General features: G+C 39.5%; 1 protein-coding gene across 9 annotated transcripts in view; it reads right to left on the reverse strand.

The window, feature by feature from the left end:
- The window catches only part of ZNF536 (zinc finger protein 536), a 400,005-nt gene that overhangs the window by 213,080 nt on the left and 170,415 nt on the right, over positions 1-16,510 (reverse strand). For all 9 annotated transcript variants that reach the window (XM_088136082.1, XM_088136083.1, XM_088136087.1 and 6 more), the window contains one exon: positions 1,034-3,205. In XM_088136082.1, coding sequence (XP_087992208.1) covers positions 1,034-3,203 — 2,170 coding nt within the window. In that variant the 5' untranslated portion in view covers positions 3,204-3,205. The remainder of the gene's footprint in view (positions 1-1,033; positions 3,206-16,510) is intronic.

Genomic DNA, 16,510 nt, shown 5'->3' on the forward strand with positions numbered 1-16,510 from the left:
GCTTTTGTTATAAAAGGGCTGAAGATATAACTTTCAATTTACTATCCATTAGTTCAAGAGTCTAGAAATGAGAGATGAGGCCAGAAATCTTACCTTTCCTATTTTTTTTTAATACACACACACACACACACATACACACACACACATGCCGATAGGGCTCAATATTGTAGAAGGCTTAAATGAAATATTATTTTGCTTTGCTCTTTTCTACATAGCAGGTTCACATTAAACCAAATGGGATATTTGTGAAACATGATTTTATATGGTTTAAAATGATCGTGGAAGGCAAAAATCATCAATGGGAAGTCTATACCTTTCCACTGAACCCTTCATATGACTCTCAGTCCCTGTATATTCATAGTTTGTGGCTCACAGCCTTAAACATACTCCACATTTGCACTCATAAATTAATTGTATCTCATGATATAAGGATTTATCGAAACAGAAACAAGAGTGACGTGACTGGTCAGGCTTAAGGAAGAAAAGTTAGCCTATAGAGACAGACAAGCTAAGTGCCTCTGCAGTTACCAACCAGATAGAATTGCATTTGTCCAAATTAGTACAGTAATATAGAAGTAATATAATATGCACTTTTTAAAGGGATCAGTGCAATGGCTAGGAGCTGGATATAAAGTAAATGAATGTGTGTATTACACAGGCTACTGGCCACAACAGCAGCCTTTACGATGTATCTGAACCTTCCCAATTGAAGTTGCAAAAATCTTGCTATCCCTCTGAAGTGAGGCACCGCATGAGAGGGAAAATTGAAAAGTAGAATCAAGAGATTCACAATGGATATTCTGTTCTGTGATAATAGCTACCATTTTTTCATTGCTGCCAGATGTGGGAAATTTGAGGGAGAGGGAGAGGGAGAGGGAGAGAAAGGTAGGTAGGTAGGTAGGTAGGTAGGTAGGTAGGTAGGTAGGTATGGCTGTAATAAAGGTTGCAGACTCTGACCCTAATTCTCATGGGGAAACCCTTGGACTAGTAGGGCTATTTCAAACAGGAGACGTAAAAATGAAAGCTAGCATACCTGAGGAAGAAGGTGAAGAAGGATGGGGACTGTCTTCCTGAGCACTTCCTGTCTGTGAAAGGCCTCCACCCATTCCACTTTCCTCAGTGATGTTGGAGGAACCTGGAGTGGTCGATCTGCTCACTGACTGGGATTCCTGATCACTCCCAGACCCACGACGCTCTTCAATGCTCCCCTGGATGATCTCATCTTCTGCCTTCCTATCCCTCTTGTGAACTCTGGAATGAACAACAACTTGGTGGTATGTTCTAAAAACTCGCCCACAGTCAGGACACTCTGTTGGCTTTTCTTTTGCACTGCTGTGACTCTGCATGTTGTAATCGAGCCCCTGATTCATACCATGAGACAGAAAATCTCTACTGCCTTCCAAAGGGTCTAGTTTGTTTGACAAGTCTCTCTGATTGCCCATTTTAGTGCTGTGAACCAAATCAGCAGGCATTTTCTGCTTGGAGCCATCTGCTCCTACTAACACATACTCCCGCTTCTCCTTATCAAACATAACTCCAGCATTTGCCAAAGTGTCTTCATGGCTCCGCTGTATCTGGTGCTCTTTAGTCAAAAAACCATGTTCCATGGCCATTCCTCTTGCCATGAGCTGCCAAGCTTGATAGCTGTTTACAGGGTCCATCTCAGCAGCTTTGGCTGCAGCCTGCAGCCTCTCAATACAGCTAGATTTGAGTGGAGGCACAAGGTTAAGACAACCCAATAAGGAATGTTTATCCCCTTCAGCAAGACTATGCCCAATGCTAGCAATAGGAGACAGGAGCTTACCCAGGACTTCTCGTTCTTTCATGGGCAAATCCCCTTTACTGTATGCCTGATTCTGCTCACTGAGGCCTGCTTTGTCTGGTGGTAGGAAACCACTTTGCAAACAGGACAAGTATCTTGAATATAAGTTGGCGTGAGCTTCCTGTGACATACTACCAACAGGCACAGGTACTTCTGAGTCACTGGGTGATTTATTTTTCACAGATAATTTATTCAGGTGGACTTTCATGTGGTTCTTGAGGAACCACGGCTCTTTGAAGCGTCTCCCACAGATTTGGCAGCAGTGCTCAAAGGAATCCTTGTGCTTCCTCATGTGGCCTTTCAGGAACCAGGCTTGGCTGAAGACCTGGCCACACACTTCGCACCGGAATTCACTGGCAGCCTGCTCCCCATTTCCATTGGAGCCCTGGCCCTGAGCGGACTCAGCAGTGATGTGAGCTTTTTCCACATGGCTGATCAGCTCTTCCTCCTGTGATGCCGCAAAGTCACACAACGTACACTTGTAAGGCTTGTGAAGGATCCTGATGTGCCTGTCTAGCTCCTCCCGCTTCTTAAACTTCCCTTTGCAAAAAGTACATCTAAACCCAGCAGCTGTGGCAACCACTTCTTCTTGGATGCTGGCAGGTTTTGGAGAGGGAACTGGATTAGAAATATCAGGGGCGTTGTGGTTTGTGGACATGGGTATATTGCAATTAGCCAGAGGGACAGGTTGAGCATGAGGGTGGGCTTTGACATCAGGCCTGGGTTGCAGAAGGCTGCTTTTCATCTGTTTGTCCCGCAAGATGGCCCGTTCTTCCAACTCATGCAAGAGCCTGTTCTCTTCTCGAACCCGCCCACGGCCTTTGCCAAGGTTTCCAAGCTTGTGAGTACGTAGGTGAATCTTCAAGTTTCCCTTCTGAGCTGCTCTGTGGTCACAATAGGGGCACTTAAATGGTTTCTCTCCAGTGTGGGTGCGCATGTGGAGTGACAGGATGCTGTTAAAACGAAATCGCTTTCCACACAGGGGACATGGATATTTTCTGTTCTTCCTAGCATCATCCTCTATGTCACTCATCTGAGACATGATGCCTAGGTTTTGTCCATTTAAGAACTGCTGTAGGTCTACCCTCCCATTTAAACTGGTGTCGACCTCACGGTTGAGTTGATTGGCTAAGAGAGCCATCTGACTGCTGATGGGCTGGTTGGCTAACGAAACGTGGCTCTTGTCTTCTAGAAGCGCCACTGCCTTTTCCTCAAGATTCTGTCTGTTCTGAAGCTCTGGGAACGCATGACTAAGCTGGGATGTGATCTGGTGCAACTTCTGGCTCATTGAATACTGGCCATTGAGCAGGGAGCTGTTGAGGTGGGCCTCGGCTTCTGGTACAGCTGAAGAAACACCAAGGCACAAACTAGCTTCCTCCATCCCTGTAAAAATGAAAGAAAAGTTTAGATTTTGAAGGAGAGCAGTTTCATCAGCGGATCTATGAAAACATGAAAACTATATGCAACATTCCTGCAGTCAAAACCCAATAAATGTATATTAAATGTCAAGTGCATGGTATACCATTGTGATTGTTTTGTCTTAATTATACAAGACCTTCATCACCCTGCCTACTTTTTTGATTGCATGTATTAATTACGCTTTTAAAATGAACACATTACCCATTTGAATATCTAGTTCTTAAATAAGTCGCATTAAGCTTTCAACTTCACTCAGCCTTTCTTGTGATACTACACCTGTTTACATTTGCAGATCTGTATAAAAGGGAATGGTTAGGCATCTTGCTCACTTCCCCTTTTAAAGAACAAAAAAACAAAAATAGAAATCCATTTATAAAACTTTCAGTCCCATTAAGCATATTCAATAAATTCCACATTCTACAATGAGAAAGATGGTTTTATGATTTGATTGGTGTGTGTGTGTGGGGGGAGATGGCATGATATTTACTGGTACACAATAAAACAAGATAATGTTTGGGGGAAAAATAAAGTAAAGGACAAGCTTTCGAACAATAAAAAGGATTTTGCTTTAGTCAACAAAAAGTGCAGTAATATCTCATTAAGCTGATTAGTATGCGACTTAGAAACAGTACTAGGTGCTGTAACACATGATTATAATCATAAAAATCCTTCAGTGTTTGCAAGTAAGCATTAACGAGGTATATTAAATTTTAAGGAGACTGCGACTAGCAGCTTCGCAAACCTCTGAGATTAAGATTTAACCCTTCTGTTACAAAGCAATTGTTTTGCCGTCATTTAAACATGGGATCCATCTAAAGAGGCATAAATTATCTTCTTCATTTGTCAAGCAAATTCATTCAATATTTAGGAAAAAGTTGTTTGGTTTTAGCTCAATTGCTTTCGTTTTGCAATTGGGCAAAAGAAATATACTAAAGGACACTGATTATTTTAAAAGAGCTCTCTTCTAGGACTTGATAAAACCCAATTAAAAGCCAGGGAAGGTGTCACAGAAAGCTTCAACAAGTTTAAGAATTTTTAATAACTTTCTCAATATACAGTAATGAGTACAAATGGTACCTACAAAGTTGGCACTGCAGAAAATTAGAACTCAAAGCTGTTTGTTAAACAGTGGCACTCAGTGCTGGTCAGCATAATTGTCCCTAATAATAATAATCTCTCCTTGCTATTTTCTCTAGTATATTCAAGAGAAGGGGAAAAATGCATTCACAAAAACTCAGTTGCAAGTGTTACTTCTGATATGCCCTTAGAAAAGGAAGGGAACTAATCAAGTGAAACATATGGAGGGTTGACCCCCTCAGCTTCCTTCAGTCTTTCACATATAAAAATGCCAAAATTCCTTCATAATGAATAGAGTACTTAATCCTTTGCATACATTCAAGGGTTCACACGCATTCCCAGAGAGAGAGAGAGACAAACAGATTCCATTTTAGTACAGAACAGAAGTTATGAACCTTTGCCCTAATGATCAGTAATCTTTCAAAGAAATTAATTACTTTATAGGGCCTTGGGGAGGGGTGTCACTTCGCCAGCTTAGGAAGAAGGCTTTAGGGAATTTGTGACTCCCCAGACTACAGCACCCAGCTACTCTGGGCAGCCTGGTTAATGGTAAGGGCTGCTGGGAGCTGTATTTCAGCTGCACAGGTACCCCACGCCTGCTTTAAATCTACTGATGACCTTCTCTAGCCCTTTTTTCACCAAACTGTCAATGGTTCCTCTTACCCTGAACCCTATAGCTTCATTCTAGAATGAGACAGTCCCTGCATAACAGAGGTCTGGCTTGAGACTCATGTGTTGATAGCGATCGCACTTGACTTCTTATGAAGTGAATGGACCCTAACGAGCTTCAGGGGTGCATTCACACGGTGAGGGGAGAAAAAGGCTCTGCTTCAGCATTTAGTTAAATAAGTTTTGTTGTGTCTTAAGCAGCAATCTGCAACTAACAAACGATGCAACATCAAATCAAGAAATTTGAAGCTGGTTAGCTAAACTAATCATAATTAATCTGCCCAATAGGGGAAGCTATGGTCAACTAATAGTAGAAGCAAAACTACTTCAAAACTAGTCGTAGGAAGGGAGAATATTCAAACCTAAGGCTCCCTTTGACTAATTTTTGTCACAATAAGCCATGGAAATTAAATTTAGACTTTAGCTCCCATTCTTCCCAGCCACTGAGGATTTTTAGGAATGTAATCACAGACAGCTTGGGAAAATGGGCTTATTGTGACATTCAAATATAGGCAATTATGCTTTAAAATAGATTCCATAAAAATATACTACTTGTGAATCTTTTTAAGAAGTTTGATTTGAAATCTGCTAAAACTGACCAACACTTTTTACAGAATTCATTTTCTAAATAGTAACTAAGACATAAAAATCCCCACTGCTGAGCAGGAATGGAAAGAAATCTCAAAAAGCAAAAATGTCTGCTTGTTTAGAACCTAGCAGCTCTGATACCTCATTACAAGCTATTGTTAAGATTTGGGGAATAAAGATTTATAAAAGGTCTATAATTTAAACATTCTTAACATAATTAAATTTCAGCCTACTCTATTTCCAAGTAAGTTTACTGGAGCTTTGTCTCCAATAAATGGACACAAGATTGCAGCCTGAATACTTAAAAGATATGAGCTATAAAACTGGCTACATATACCTTAAAATACTTGTGCCACAGACTTATTTATTGTTTACAGGTAGTCCTCGACTTACAACTATTTAATGACCGTTCAAAGTTATGTTAGCACTGAAAAAAGTGACTTATGACTGGTCCTCACACTTACAATTGTCGCAGTGTTCCTGTGGTCGCATGATCAAAATTCAGGAGCTTGGGAACTGGCATGTATTTACGATGGTTACAGCATCCCAGGGTCATGTGGTCGCCATTTGCAACCTTCCCAGATGCTTTCGACAAGCAAAGTCAATGGGGGAAGCCAGTTTTGTTTAACAACTACATGATTTGCTTAATGACTGTGGCAAAAATGTCATAAAAACGGGCGCAACTCACTTAACAACCACATTGCTTAATGATGGAAGTTCTGGTCCCAACTGTGGTCATAAGTCGAGGGCTACCTGTATACTGTTACATCTTCCAACATTTCATAGACAAAAGCATTACGGAAAAGTCTCTGAATCCCATTTCATATCACAGAACATTTCCTGTATGTTTTACATATATTTTTTGTCAATCTGAAACCAGCTGATTACAGAAATTTGAGGGGGGGGGGAATTATTTGTCCTGCAATGGGTTATTCAGTATAATCTAAAATTTACCCCAAGAAATGAAATAGTAGCCTGAATTTACCTTTACTTTTGCATTTACCTGCACACATTCAGAAGCTATTCCATATAAGCAAGATGGCCCCCTTCCCATTTCACAATTTAAATTTCAGAGGAAAAAAATGGAGAATTTGTGGTTCTCCAGATTTGTTGGATTATAGCTACCATCAGCTCTATTTGGGGCCACGTGGAGAGGGGTGGAAAGTGCAAGAGATTTCCTTCTCTGTCATAGGTTTGTAGAAGGTTTGAGCATTGGAGTACAAAAGTTGTCAAAACTCATCTTAACAATGTTAATATCTGCCAAAAGGGGGAAAAAACCTAGGAACTGACTAGGGAAAAAGTGTAAGAAATTAAGGACTGACTCATATAAATAGGATCAGTAATAGCAAATGTAGTACATTAAGTCAATATGCAGAAAAAGGGAGTTAACCAGAAGGGGAACTTTCTATGACCTAAAATACAGAGTAATGTCCTGGATGAGGAGGAGAGAGGAGAGGAGAGATTTAGTTTTTTGAGTATATATTTTATAGTATGGCCACCAAGACACCTCTCAAAGTCAATGTGTCCCACAGCAAGAAGAAGTTGAATGTCCCTGCCTTGCATCGTCTATAAAAGATGTTCTTCCTCCAGGTAAATAAAAATGTTCAGCCGGGTTGAATTTCTGAACATTCTGAGTAAGAAACAAATCCCACCTTTGGTACTGTTCCATTCACAGTCAGCCAGCATGAATGTTCAAAAGAGTACAGCTTTCTTTCCAGACCATAGCTATTCAAGGCCACTTTAGTCCTGAGTAACTCTCCAGTGGGTCTTATTGAGGCAACCTCGTGGAATGGGTGGCAGACTTTGGTTAAATAGGATTCTTATTGTTGAGCCGAGCGACTGCTTAGCTAAGGTTGTTATGATGTGATAATATACTCCTGTTAAGAAATACAGGGCACCAGACTCCTGAACCTTTTCAGGGTCATTAAGCAGCTGTAAACATTATTACAAAAATAAACCAGAGATTTCATGCTTACATTTTAGCCCAGAGCTGGGTGTGCTGAGCAAGTGTTTTTTTTTTTTTTTTAATCTCTAACAATCAACGCTGGCGACATTTGGGCATCCAAACAAATTACATCACAAATATTATTGTGCTGAGCAGGATACCAAGTGGTTTATCTGCCAAATTATTAATAAATAAAATGTGTGACAGTATGGCTGCCTTGTTCTTCCTTGATAGATGTGTAGACAATGCTAAGAAACATGGCTGAAAGAGTTAAACCTCGGCAGATTTAGAATCAGAAAAAGGGTCTATTTATCTTTAATGGATTATTACAGTCAATCAGCTGGTGCCCAGCTGACATTGTACCAGATTTTGATTTGTTCATTTCAAAGCTGCTTTTGTCTGAAATTGTTAAATTGATCCATATTTGAGTCTCAGATGAGAAGTTAAAGTTGACCGGTGTTGCGTAAGTTTTATCTTCCAGCATTGCTAAAAGTAAGAATAAATGGCAAGCAGGTCATATACTTTAATAATGATGGTAATATTAATAATGATTATGATTATGATAATGACAGGGATGGATATAATTAAATCAGAAAGATATTTAAAGCCATCTTTATAATGTAGTATCTGGGCCAAGAGATTTCAAGACATAAGAGTGGAATCAAGTTGTTGGGAGCAACATTAAACCTTCCAATAAGTCACCTCAGCTAATCAACAACATCACTAACAAAACTTAGCATTATATGGTTATTCCCTAATTTTATATAGCAAATGGTTCATTTCCATTGCATCTCACATACAAATTTACCATATTCCCCAGCACTGCATATTGTAGGTGATATTCAACCATTCATAGTGTAGGGTGTCAAGTAATCATAGTTGAAAATTAAAATTAAAAGAAAAATATTTTAAAAGCTGACAACATTCTTAGCTACTCTGCATCTAATAAGAATATCTCAATTACCAACAATATGGCACTGCATGCATAGTTGAAAGCAAGTAATAGATAATTACCAGAAACGTTCAGGCATTCAAAAAAAGAATGCTTTTTTCTTGGACACCAGACCCATCTTAAGATTAGGAAAAAAAAAAAAAACTTGTTCAGTGAAAAATACTAATCACAGTTGTGATTCCACTAGCATCACCAAAATCTAACATGGGAGTGGTTTGAAGCAGTCATTGAATTAAAGCTGGAATTAATGCACAATCAGTTTTCAAACAATAATGTAATTGCCTTTTACTTTCATGTAACTCAGAATGTTAAAGCCAGCCATATTTTCCTAGCAAAACCATTTGCTTTAATTGAAAATATTTGATTTAGTGGAATTATAAGTCTCTTGTATAGTTAATCCCTTTCAATAAAGAATGTCGTCTTGTTGAATCCCGGAGTCGTGCGTCCTCTGTGCTAGGGCCTGCCCTATGGAACAGAATCCCTCCAGAGATTAGCATGGCCCCAATCCTGTTAGCCTTTCTTAAGACATTAAAGACTTGGTTGTTCCCCCAGGCATTTGGGGCATGTGGTTAGACGAGCTTTGTTGGTTAATGTGGTTGTGTTTTCTATGAGTTGGGTTGTGTTTATGGTCTTGGATGTTTGTTTTTATTAAACTATTGTTATTGTGGTTTAACCCTTGTACACTGTCAAGAGATTCTGGGAGATGGACAGCCTTATAAATTGAAGAATGAATGAATGAATGAATGAATGAATGAATGAATGAATGAATGAATGAATGAATAAAATGTGTGTGAAAGGCCCTGTAATCTAAATATACAAAATGTGAAGACTGAAACATAAAAAAGGGGGAATAATTCTTTTTGTGGTACCATTAGGTTCCTGATTGTTACTGTACCAAGGAGTAACCAATCTTTATCCAGTCATTCCTAGGAATTACAGAAACTGTAATCCAGCATATCTGGAAGGATACACATTAGAGAAGGCTGGTGAAGAGGATAGCTCAAGACAAGATCCTAGGGAAATTATGAAGAATGAAGCTGATTCCCAGATTTATGTAAAAGAGGCAAGGAAAGTAATGGGAACTGTTTCAGCTTGTTGCCAAGAGTCCAAGAGAATACAATTCAGTGGGCACTATGGAATTATTTAATCAAGGATGACACAGTTTCTGTCTTCTGAACTGGCTAAAAAGAGTTGTTTTTTTAACCTAGAGGACAAAATGTATGTTAACTTTCTTGTTTCCTTTTTTTGTGATGCATACATATAGCAGTAATGGAACTGGTATATAGATGGAGGGATGTAATTAGGAGTTTGTGATAAAGAGACCGTAAAGTATAAAGATAAGGAAGATGATTTTCATGGAAATATGCAGGAACTGTTAGGCAAAAGGAGCTAAAATGCTGTTTGAGTCCAGAACAACGAGATAACATTCAGAAGTGGCTCAGACAGACCCCTCCCTAATTTACTGAAGTGTAAGAAACAGGAGGAAGTACAGCACAATCAGACTTGCAAGATTCTGTTACTATAGCCAATCTCAATAAAAGTACTTTTAACCTTTATGTAGAACTGATTTCCTGGTCTAGTCTACCTAGTGGGGCTGACATAAAAGCTGAAGAGGTGGGAGAAAATTAAACTGGAAGATGATTTTTCTGCATTTCTCAATGCATCTGCAAAAGTTGGGGAAAACCTGTCTTCAGAGAGACAGCTAAACATCTTGAGCAAGGCTATGTTAGTGAGATTCTCATGTACTGTATAAGCTGCTTAAGGTCCTTGAAGAAACTTGTTCTCTTGTTCATTATGCAAAATTTATCTTAAGATTTCTTTTTGCATTCATGAAGATAGAAAGAGTTAAATACCTATAAATCAGTCTGTCTATATTTCAAAATAGTTTTAATCTGCACACACACATGCCACATTAGATGGATGATTTCACTTCCAATTCACAGGGGCTTAAAATTTGATTCTGTGCAAGCCTAGGTATAATGTGAAATGCGCATATGCAATAAAGATCAGAAGTTTCAGATAGTGAAACCTGTGAGATTTTGTTTGCAGGAATACCTGTCAGGAACATCAGCTCAGATATAACCCATCAAATAGCTACACAAACATTCCTAAACTACAGGCGTACAGTCAGATTAGGTGAGTTGGATTACAGCCAGTTTGCTGCTTCAACAGAATTACATTTTGGCTTTTTCATCTCCTGAGGGTCTTAGTTCACTTGCTCCTACTACTGGTTAGGTCAAATGCTTGTTCCTGGTGTTGAGAATTTTGGCATTCATTCCATAACAAAAAGAGATGGAACTTGCAAAGTCCATAAATTCCCTTTGACCTAAACTGTTGAAACATCTGTTGGGTTGAGTCACAAGCTGCTTGTTGGCCAAGTTTGACAGCAACTATGCCTGTTGTAGATTATCTCTCTCGGTAGTAGGTGTCAGTGGAATAAATAGATGTATTTCAAGGGACAAAGCAATGCTTTCATAAACAAATCTGAAGGTGATACTCAAAAACATGCTGGGAAAAAAACATGATAAAAGCATAGGTAGTATATCTAACTTGGGATGTGTGTGTGTATGTGATAATGATGAAGGCTAAATCTTAATAAAACTTATGTTCTAAATAAGTGTATTTAAATTATAGTCATAATTAAGTAAAAAAAAAAAACCACTTTGTTTTCTGGAGAGCACCACATATTCAAAAGAGCACTGATTGTTCAATAATGGTTCTAGGACTTTAGCAGTTTCAGATGGGTGTGTGCCTTTGAGTCAGTCTTGACTCCTGGCAACCGCCTGGACGAGTCCCTGCAGTTTTCTTGGCAAGATTTTCAGAAGAGGCTTGCCTTTGCCTTCTTCCTACAGCTGAGAGAGAATGACTAGCCCAAGGCCACCCAGCTGGCTTCATGCCTAAGGCAGGACTAGAACTCATGGTCTCCCAGTTACTGGCCTGGCGCTTACCCACTACACCAAACTGATTTGAAATTTGAGCCAAGCTTCCCAAATATGACTTCTGCTGCACTTCCTGCTGGTGGACCTCAGAAATGCTCTATAGAGACAGATGGGGTCCATTTTAAGTTTCAGAAATACATTTTTGATGATATATCCCAGCTGCCATAGTGCTTTTTTAAAGGGGAAGGGGAAGGCAGATGCCAGTGGTGGGATTTATTAACATGAAAGATTCCCACCACTAGTTTTATGGCCCTCAGTTATTCCTTCTGAGCCCTCCCGCCATTCAGTTTATATTTGAGCAGCCTATCTTGAACCTCCTAAACCAATTTGTTATCCTTGGCAGCAGAGGACATGTTTAGCCCATTGCAAAAGTTGAAGTAAGATTCCATTGCAACATGACAATTCGGCTTTGATCACATCCTTTTGCCCCACTGTTCCATCCCCATGAATTTCCTTACATATTCCGTAAGTTCTACATTTGACTTTAAAAAATTGTGCATCCATGTGTTCCAAGGAAAAGGCAAGTAACTGTATTGTGCTGATCTTTTCCATACAGTAGGACTAATAGCAAAGAAGTGGGATAAGCATGGGGACAGGCCTGGGGGTACAAAGATTAAAGCCTTTGTTCCCAGGGCCACCATCAATCCAAGTTGCTGTCCTCTGCAGCTGCTTTATTTTTATCAAGTTAAGCCAGGAAGTCTGCTCATGGATCTCCCACTTCACAACTGTTTTATTTGTAAGGAGATAAGCTGGCAAATGCAGAATGGCACATCTGTTTTGACCCTAAAGGTGGGAAGAACATGTCTCTCTTTTCATTAGGAAGAAGGGATTCTTAGGAGGCCTTCATTTTCAGCATGAGATCAAAGGACAAGCAGCTTTCTTTACCTCCAAAATCATTCTTGATTTGTGCCTTCCTTGCAGATGCTCTGTAGTTATATATAAATATCCTTTTCCGAAATGAATTGGTTCAGAATTCTGAGGTTCAGACAGTAACTCAATGAGAAAACAGAACCTTTCAAAAGCAGCAGTGGAAAAGGGATGTGCTATGATGTTGCCAGAATGTAGATGAAACAAGGAAGAAAAGGCATGTAGGCACAAACAGCCATGGAATACTTGTCTCTCTGTCTGTCTGTCTACCTACCTACCTTGTAAAGGAAAAAAACCTTAGGAATTTATTTCCTTTCTGCAAACTTCACCAAAGGGAGATGGTTCATTGACAAGTCTGTGGCATAGGTTTGCAAAACAAACAAACAAACAAGCAAATAAATGACATTGTAATACCTGGAGACAACAGAATAGAAGAGAAAGAACTGGAGAAACTCACAAAATACAAAAACCTGAAAATAGAAGTAGAACGACTGTGGCAAAAGAAAGCAAAGGTAGTACCAATAGTCATAGGCGCCTTGGGTGCAATCCCAAATCATCTGGAGCACTACTTGAAGACCATAGGCAATGACAAAATCACCATCAGTCAATCACAAAAGGCAGCTTTACTTAGAACAGCTTACATCCTGTGACGATATCTTTAACACCATCAAGCAATAACATCTGCCTATCCCAGGTCCTTGGGAAGGACTCAATAGGTGGATAAAAATGCCAAATCCAGTCTAAACATCTGGCTGACTATGCAGCGAACAATAATAATTGCAGATACCAATCTCTCCTGCTTCATCATAGTGACTGGCCCAAGCAAACCTCCTCTGATACTGATAAATTATCACTCTTGACACTGTTGGGGGGCTTAGCAGTTAAGTACATTCAGAAAACAAACGTTCTAAGACCTTATCCTGCTAAGCTTTCATATGGAGGTAAAGTGATGTAGTCTTGCTAGCATAATATTTACATTCACCAATGATGAACTATCTCATATACTGTGAAACTATACCTTGCTTCTGAAACTCTGGGTTTCTGTACAAACTGCTTTTTAGGGCACACATCAGAGAAACAGAGATGGGAGACAGTAAATTAAAATACCCAATATGCAAATGCATCAAAACAAAGGCAAGAATTCTTGCCCATTTGCCTGAAGAGTTAAAAGATGGGGGAAAAAGGGAAGAAAGAGCAACTGGTGCTGATTTGTCATTCTGAAAACTCTCCTAAAGAGGTGATCTGTTACCTGTTATCTGTTAGGCTCAAAATCTAATCTATATTTTTGTTTCTACTATTCTCTTTCAGTTTAATGGAAAATAACTTCCTCTCCCCCTCTCCTCCAAAGGAAACATTTCAGTGAATGGGAGTGGGGGGCAAAAGGATTTCCCATTGTGACTTGGCAATGGTATGCAGACAAGTATCCAGTCTTTCATTGTACAATCATCTCTTTCAAAAGATGACAGGATTGGCAATCAGGGAGACTGCAAAACAATGGCAAAATGTTCAACAAGGTATGGGGTGGGGGAAGCCCAAATATCCATGTGCTAACCTGACAATGATAACATAAGCTAATACAAGTTTCACACCAACAACAACTCCCAATAATAAATAAATCTTGAAGCACCCTGAGAATGCAGTAGAAAATCAGACATTCTTTCACACAAGAAGAAAAAATTCAGGAAATTGGAATAGAGATTTTGACACAATATTTGTTCCAGGATAATGTTTATGAACATTTTCACTGCTGGGGTGACAGTGATTGTCAGCACCAGAGATACGGAGGCAGAAAAGTCTCTGTGAGAAAAGTCAAGAAAGATGGCTTCATTTCCACTGGCTGATGGCATGTTCAAAGAAAAAAAATAACAGAGGCCCCATCAGAGGACAATTCAACATGCAGAGATATGCTACAGTGAGAAGAAGCTAGGGCAGATGAGATCAGAACACAGAAGAAAAATCTTAGAAGTTTGTAAGATCTTTCACTTGTACTGTTTATATATTTATGACCAAGTCAGGAAATGTTTATCAAAAATATATCTTATTATGAGATGTATTTGCATGCACAGTACATGCTTTATATGCCAAAGCCCCAAGACCAATCCCAAAATCTCCAAAGGAGATAGGAGAAGATTGCCAAAGAGACATTATCAACAAATACAGATATCTTGAACTAGGTGGACAACTGGTCTGACATGACCTTAAGACAACACCCTTGATTCCGACATACTTTTTTCCTTCTTCCCATGAAAGCAGAAATTGCCTAAGTAACTTGAGGATAACTGAAAAAGTTTTAGTTGGTTCTGATCCTATTTGAGGATTCATCCTATTTGAGGATTCATATTCAGCAATTGGGGGTGGGAGGTGGGGGGTGGATTCTGTGGGTTAAGTCAGGAAATAGTGTCCACATTCTGAAGGAACTGTAACCGCCCTTGTTAACATTGCTACAGGTAGGATTACCTTATCACTCTATCATTGGACAATTCACTGTATAAGCCACATCCGATCCCTCTAGACGTGTTGGGACTAAAACTCCCAGTCCCAGCCAGCATGGGTTTCTGCATTCCTAACATAGATATCTGGAGGGTAACAATTTGCAGGACATAATCTCCCATTCTCCCATGGAATGACTCCAAGAAAAATGGATGCACTAATAAGTGGGAAGGAGTCAGATGCTGATTGCATTGCTTACATAACAGAGTTTATTATTCAAATACCATGGCACTTTTCATCCACAAAACTGTGTTCCAGGGTAAAGGTACAAAGATATGAACAAAGGTGCAAGCATGAAAACCAGCCCCATTATATATGAATCATTCCTCGGTTTATTTTATTTTGTGCAGTCATGTTGAAAACAGTTTCACTGCCTCCGATATTGTTAAGCACATATGGAAGTGCACTGAACTATATTATCTTAAGCTATCTTTAAATGATTCTGTTCTGTATATGCCATCCACAGTTGCTATAGAACTCAGATACTTTGATGGGGGACTGAAAAAGTGCATTCAAGACACATTTGGCAAGTCTCTGTTTCTTGTTCTGCAGTGCCAAATTATCTAAGAATTTTACAAGTCAGTGCTATCAGTGGCAGCTTCCCTTCCAGCTTTCAGCTAGGGAGAGCATAAAACATACATTCTTCTACAACTACAGCCCTTCGGCTTTTATATTTCATTTTACAGAGAATATGTCAGGCTTTCAAAGGGCCTCGTTGTACCCACACATTTTCACAAAATGATGCAAAGGGACAAGTATCTAAAAATATTGGACAACTTAAAATTACAGCATGGAATAATCGGACCTATTCATTTATAACCCCAGATTATGAAATGCCTTTATTGTGTGTCCCTTACTCAAGAACAAATTCTTTAACTTCAGTTACAGAAGCTATTCATATGACACCAGTGGCTTTTGCATGTTATCCCCAAGTGGATCCATTTTCGGTACACTATTTAAGGGAAACACACCTTTACAAATCCTGTATTCCTGCTGTTGTCTACGAAGTAATAACGGAAGTAACCACAGCCAAATGTACCGTGCTGCATCTGAACATAAAGTTGCAGTAATATAACAATGAGCATAATCACCGAGAAGACTATACTTTTCACTATAGTTCAAGAATAGGAGGCTGAAACCAAGGGTCAGAGTAATCACATAAATCCAACATTCTTGGATGATGACTGATTTGTTTGAAACTCTGAAATGGATCTTAGTCAAAAGGAAGAAGAAGCAACCTGGGGGATTCCAGATGTGCTGAACTGCAGCACTCAAAATTCCTTGCTCTTAGTCATGCTGGCTGGGGTTGATGGGAGCTGAAGCCCAAAACATCTGGAAGATGCCAGGTTGCCTAATAATGATCAGAAAGCACAGCTTTGGCTGAAAAGCTGTTATTTCTTTAATGGGTGCACACACAGCCCATGATGATTGCACCAAATAAGACATAGCTCCTGTAGTGCCAGCCCTTTGAGGGAGTCCAGACAAGAAGCACAAACCCTGAGTACTAACACTAACAGAATCTTACAAATCTGAAAGTACTTCTCCCCTCCTCTATTTTTACTTTCCAGAAAACTAGGGAAGGTCCCCCTGGCTTCCCACACCCATTTTCCTTCTGTGGGCTCAGATAACTTTTGCATGATGGTTGTCTAGTCTGTGGCTCTTCCTCCTGACTCTGAAGGCCATTCCCACATACCATTACATATAGGAAGTGATTATAAATAACCACACCATCCCAGAAATGC

This window comes from Python bivittatus, unplaced genomic scaffold, assembly GCF_059951505.1.
Source record: "Python bivittatus isolate LINGU-HERP-01145 unplaced genomic scaffold, Pbiv_v1 ctg000190_np1212, whole genome shotgun sequence".
Classification (NCBI taxonomy): domain Eukaryota; kingdom Metazoa; phylum Chordata; class Lepidosauria; order Squamata; family Pythonidae; genus Python; species Python bivittatus.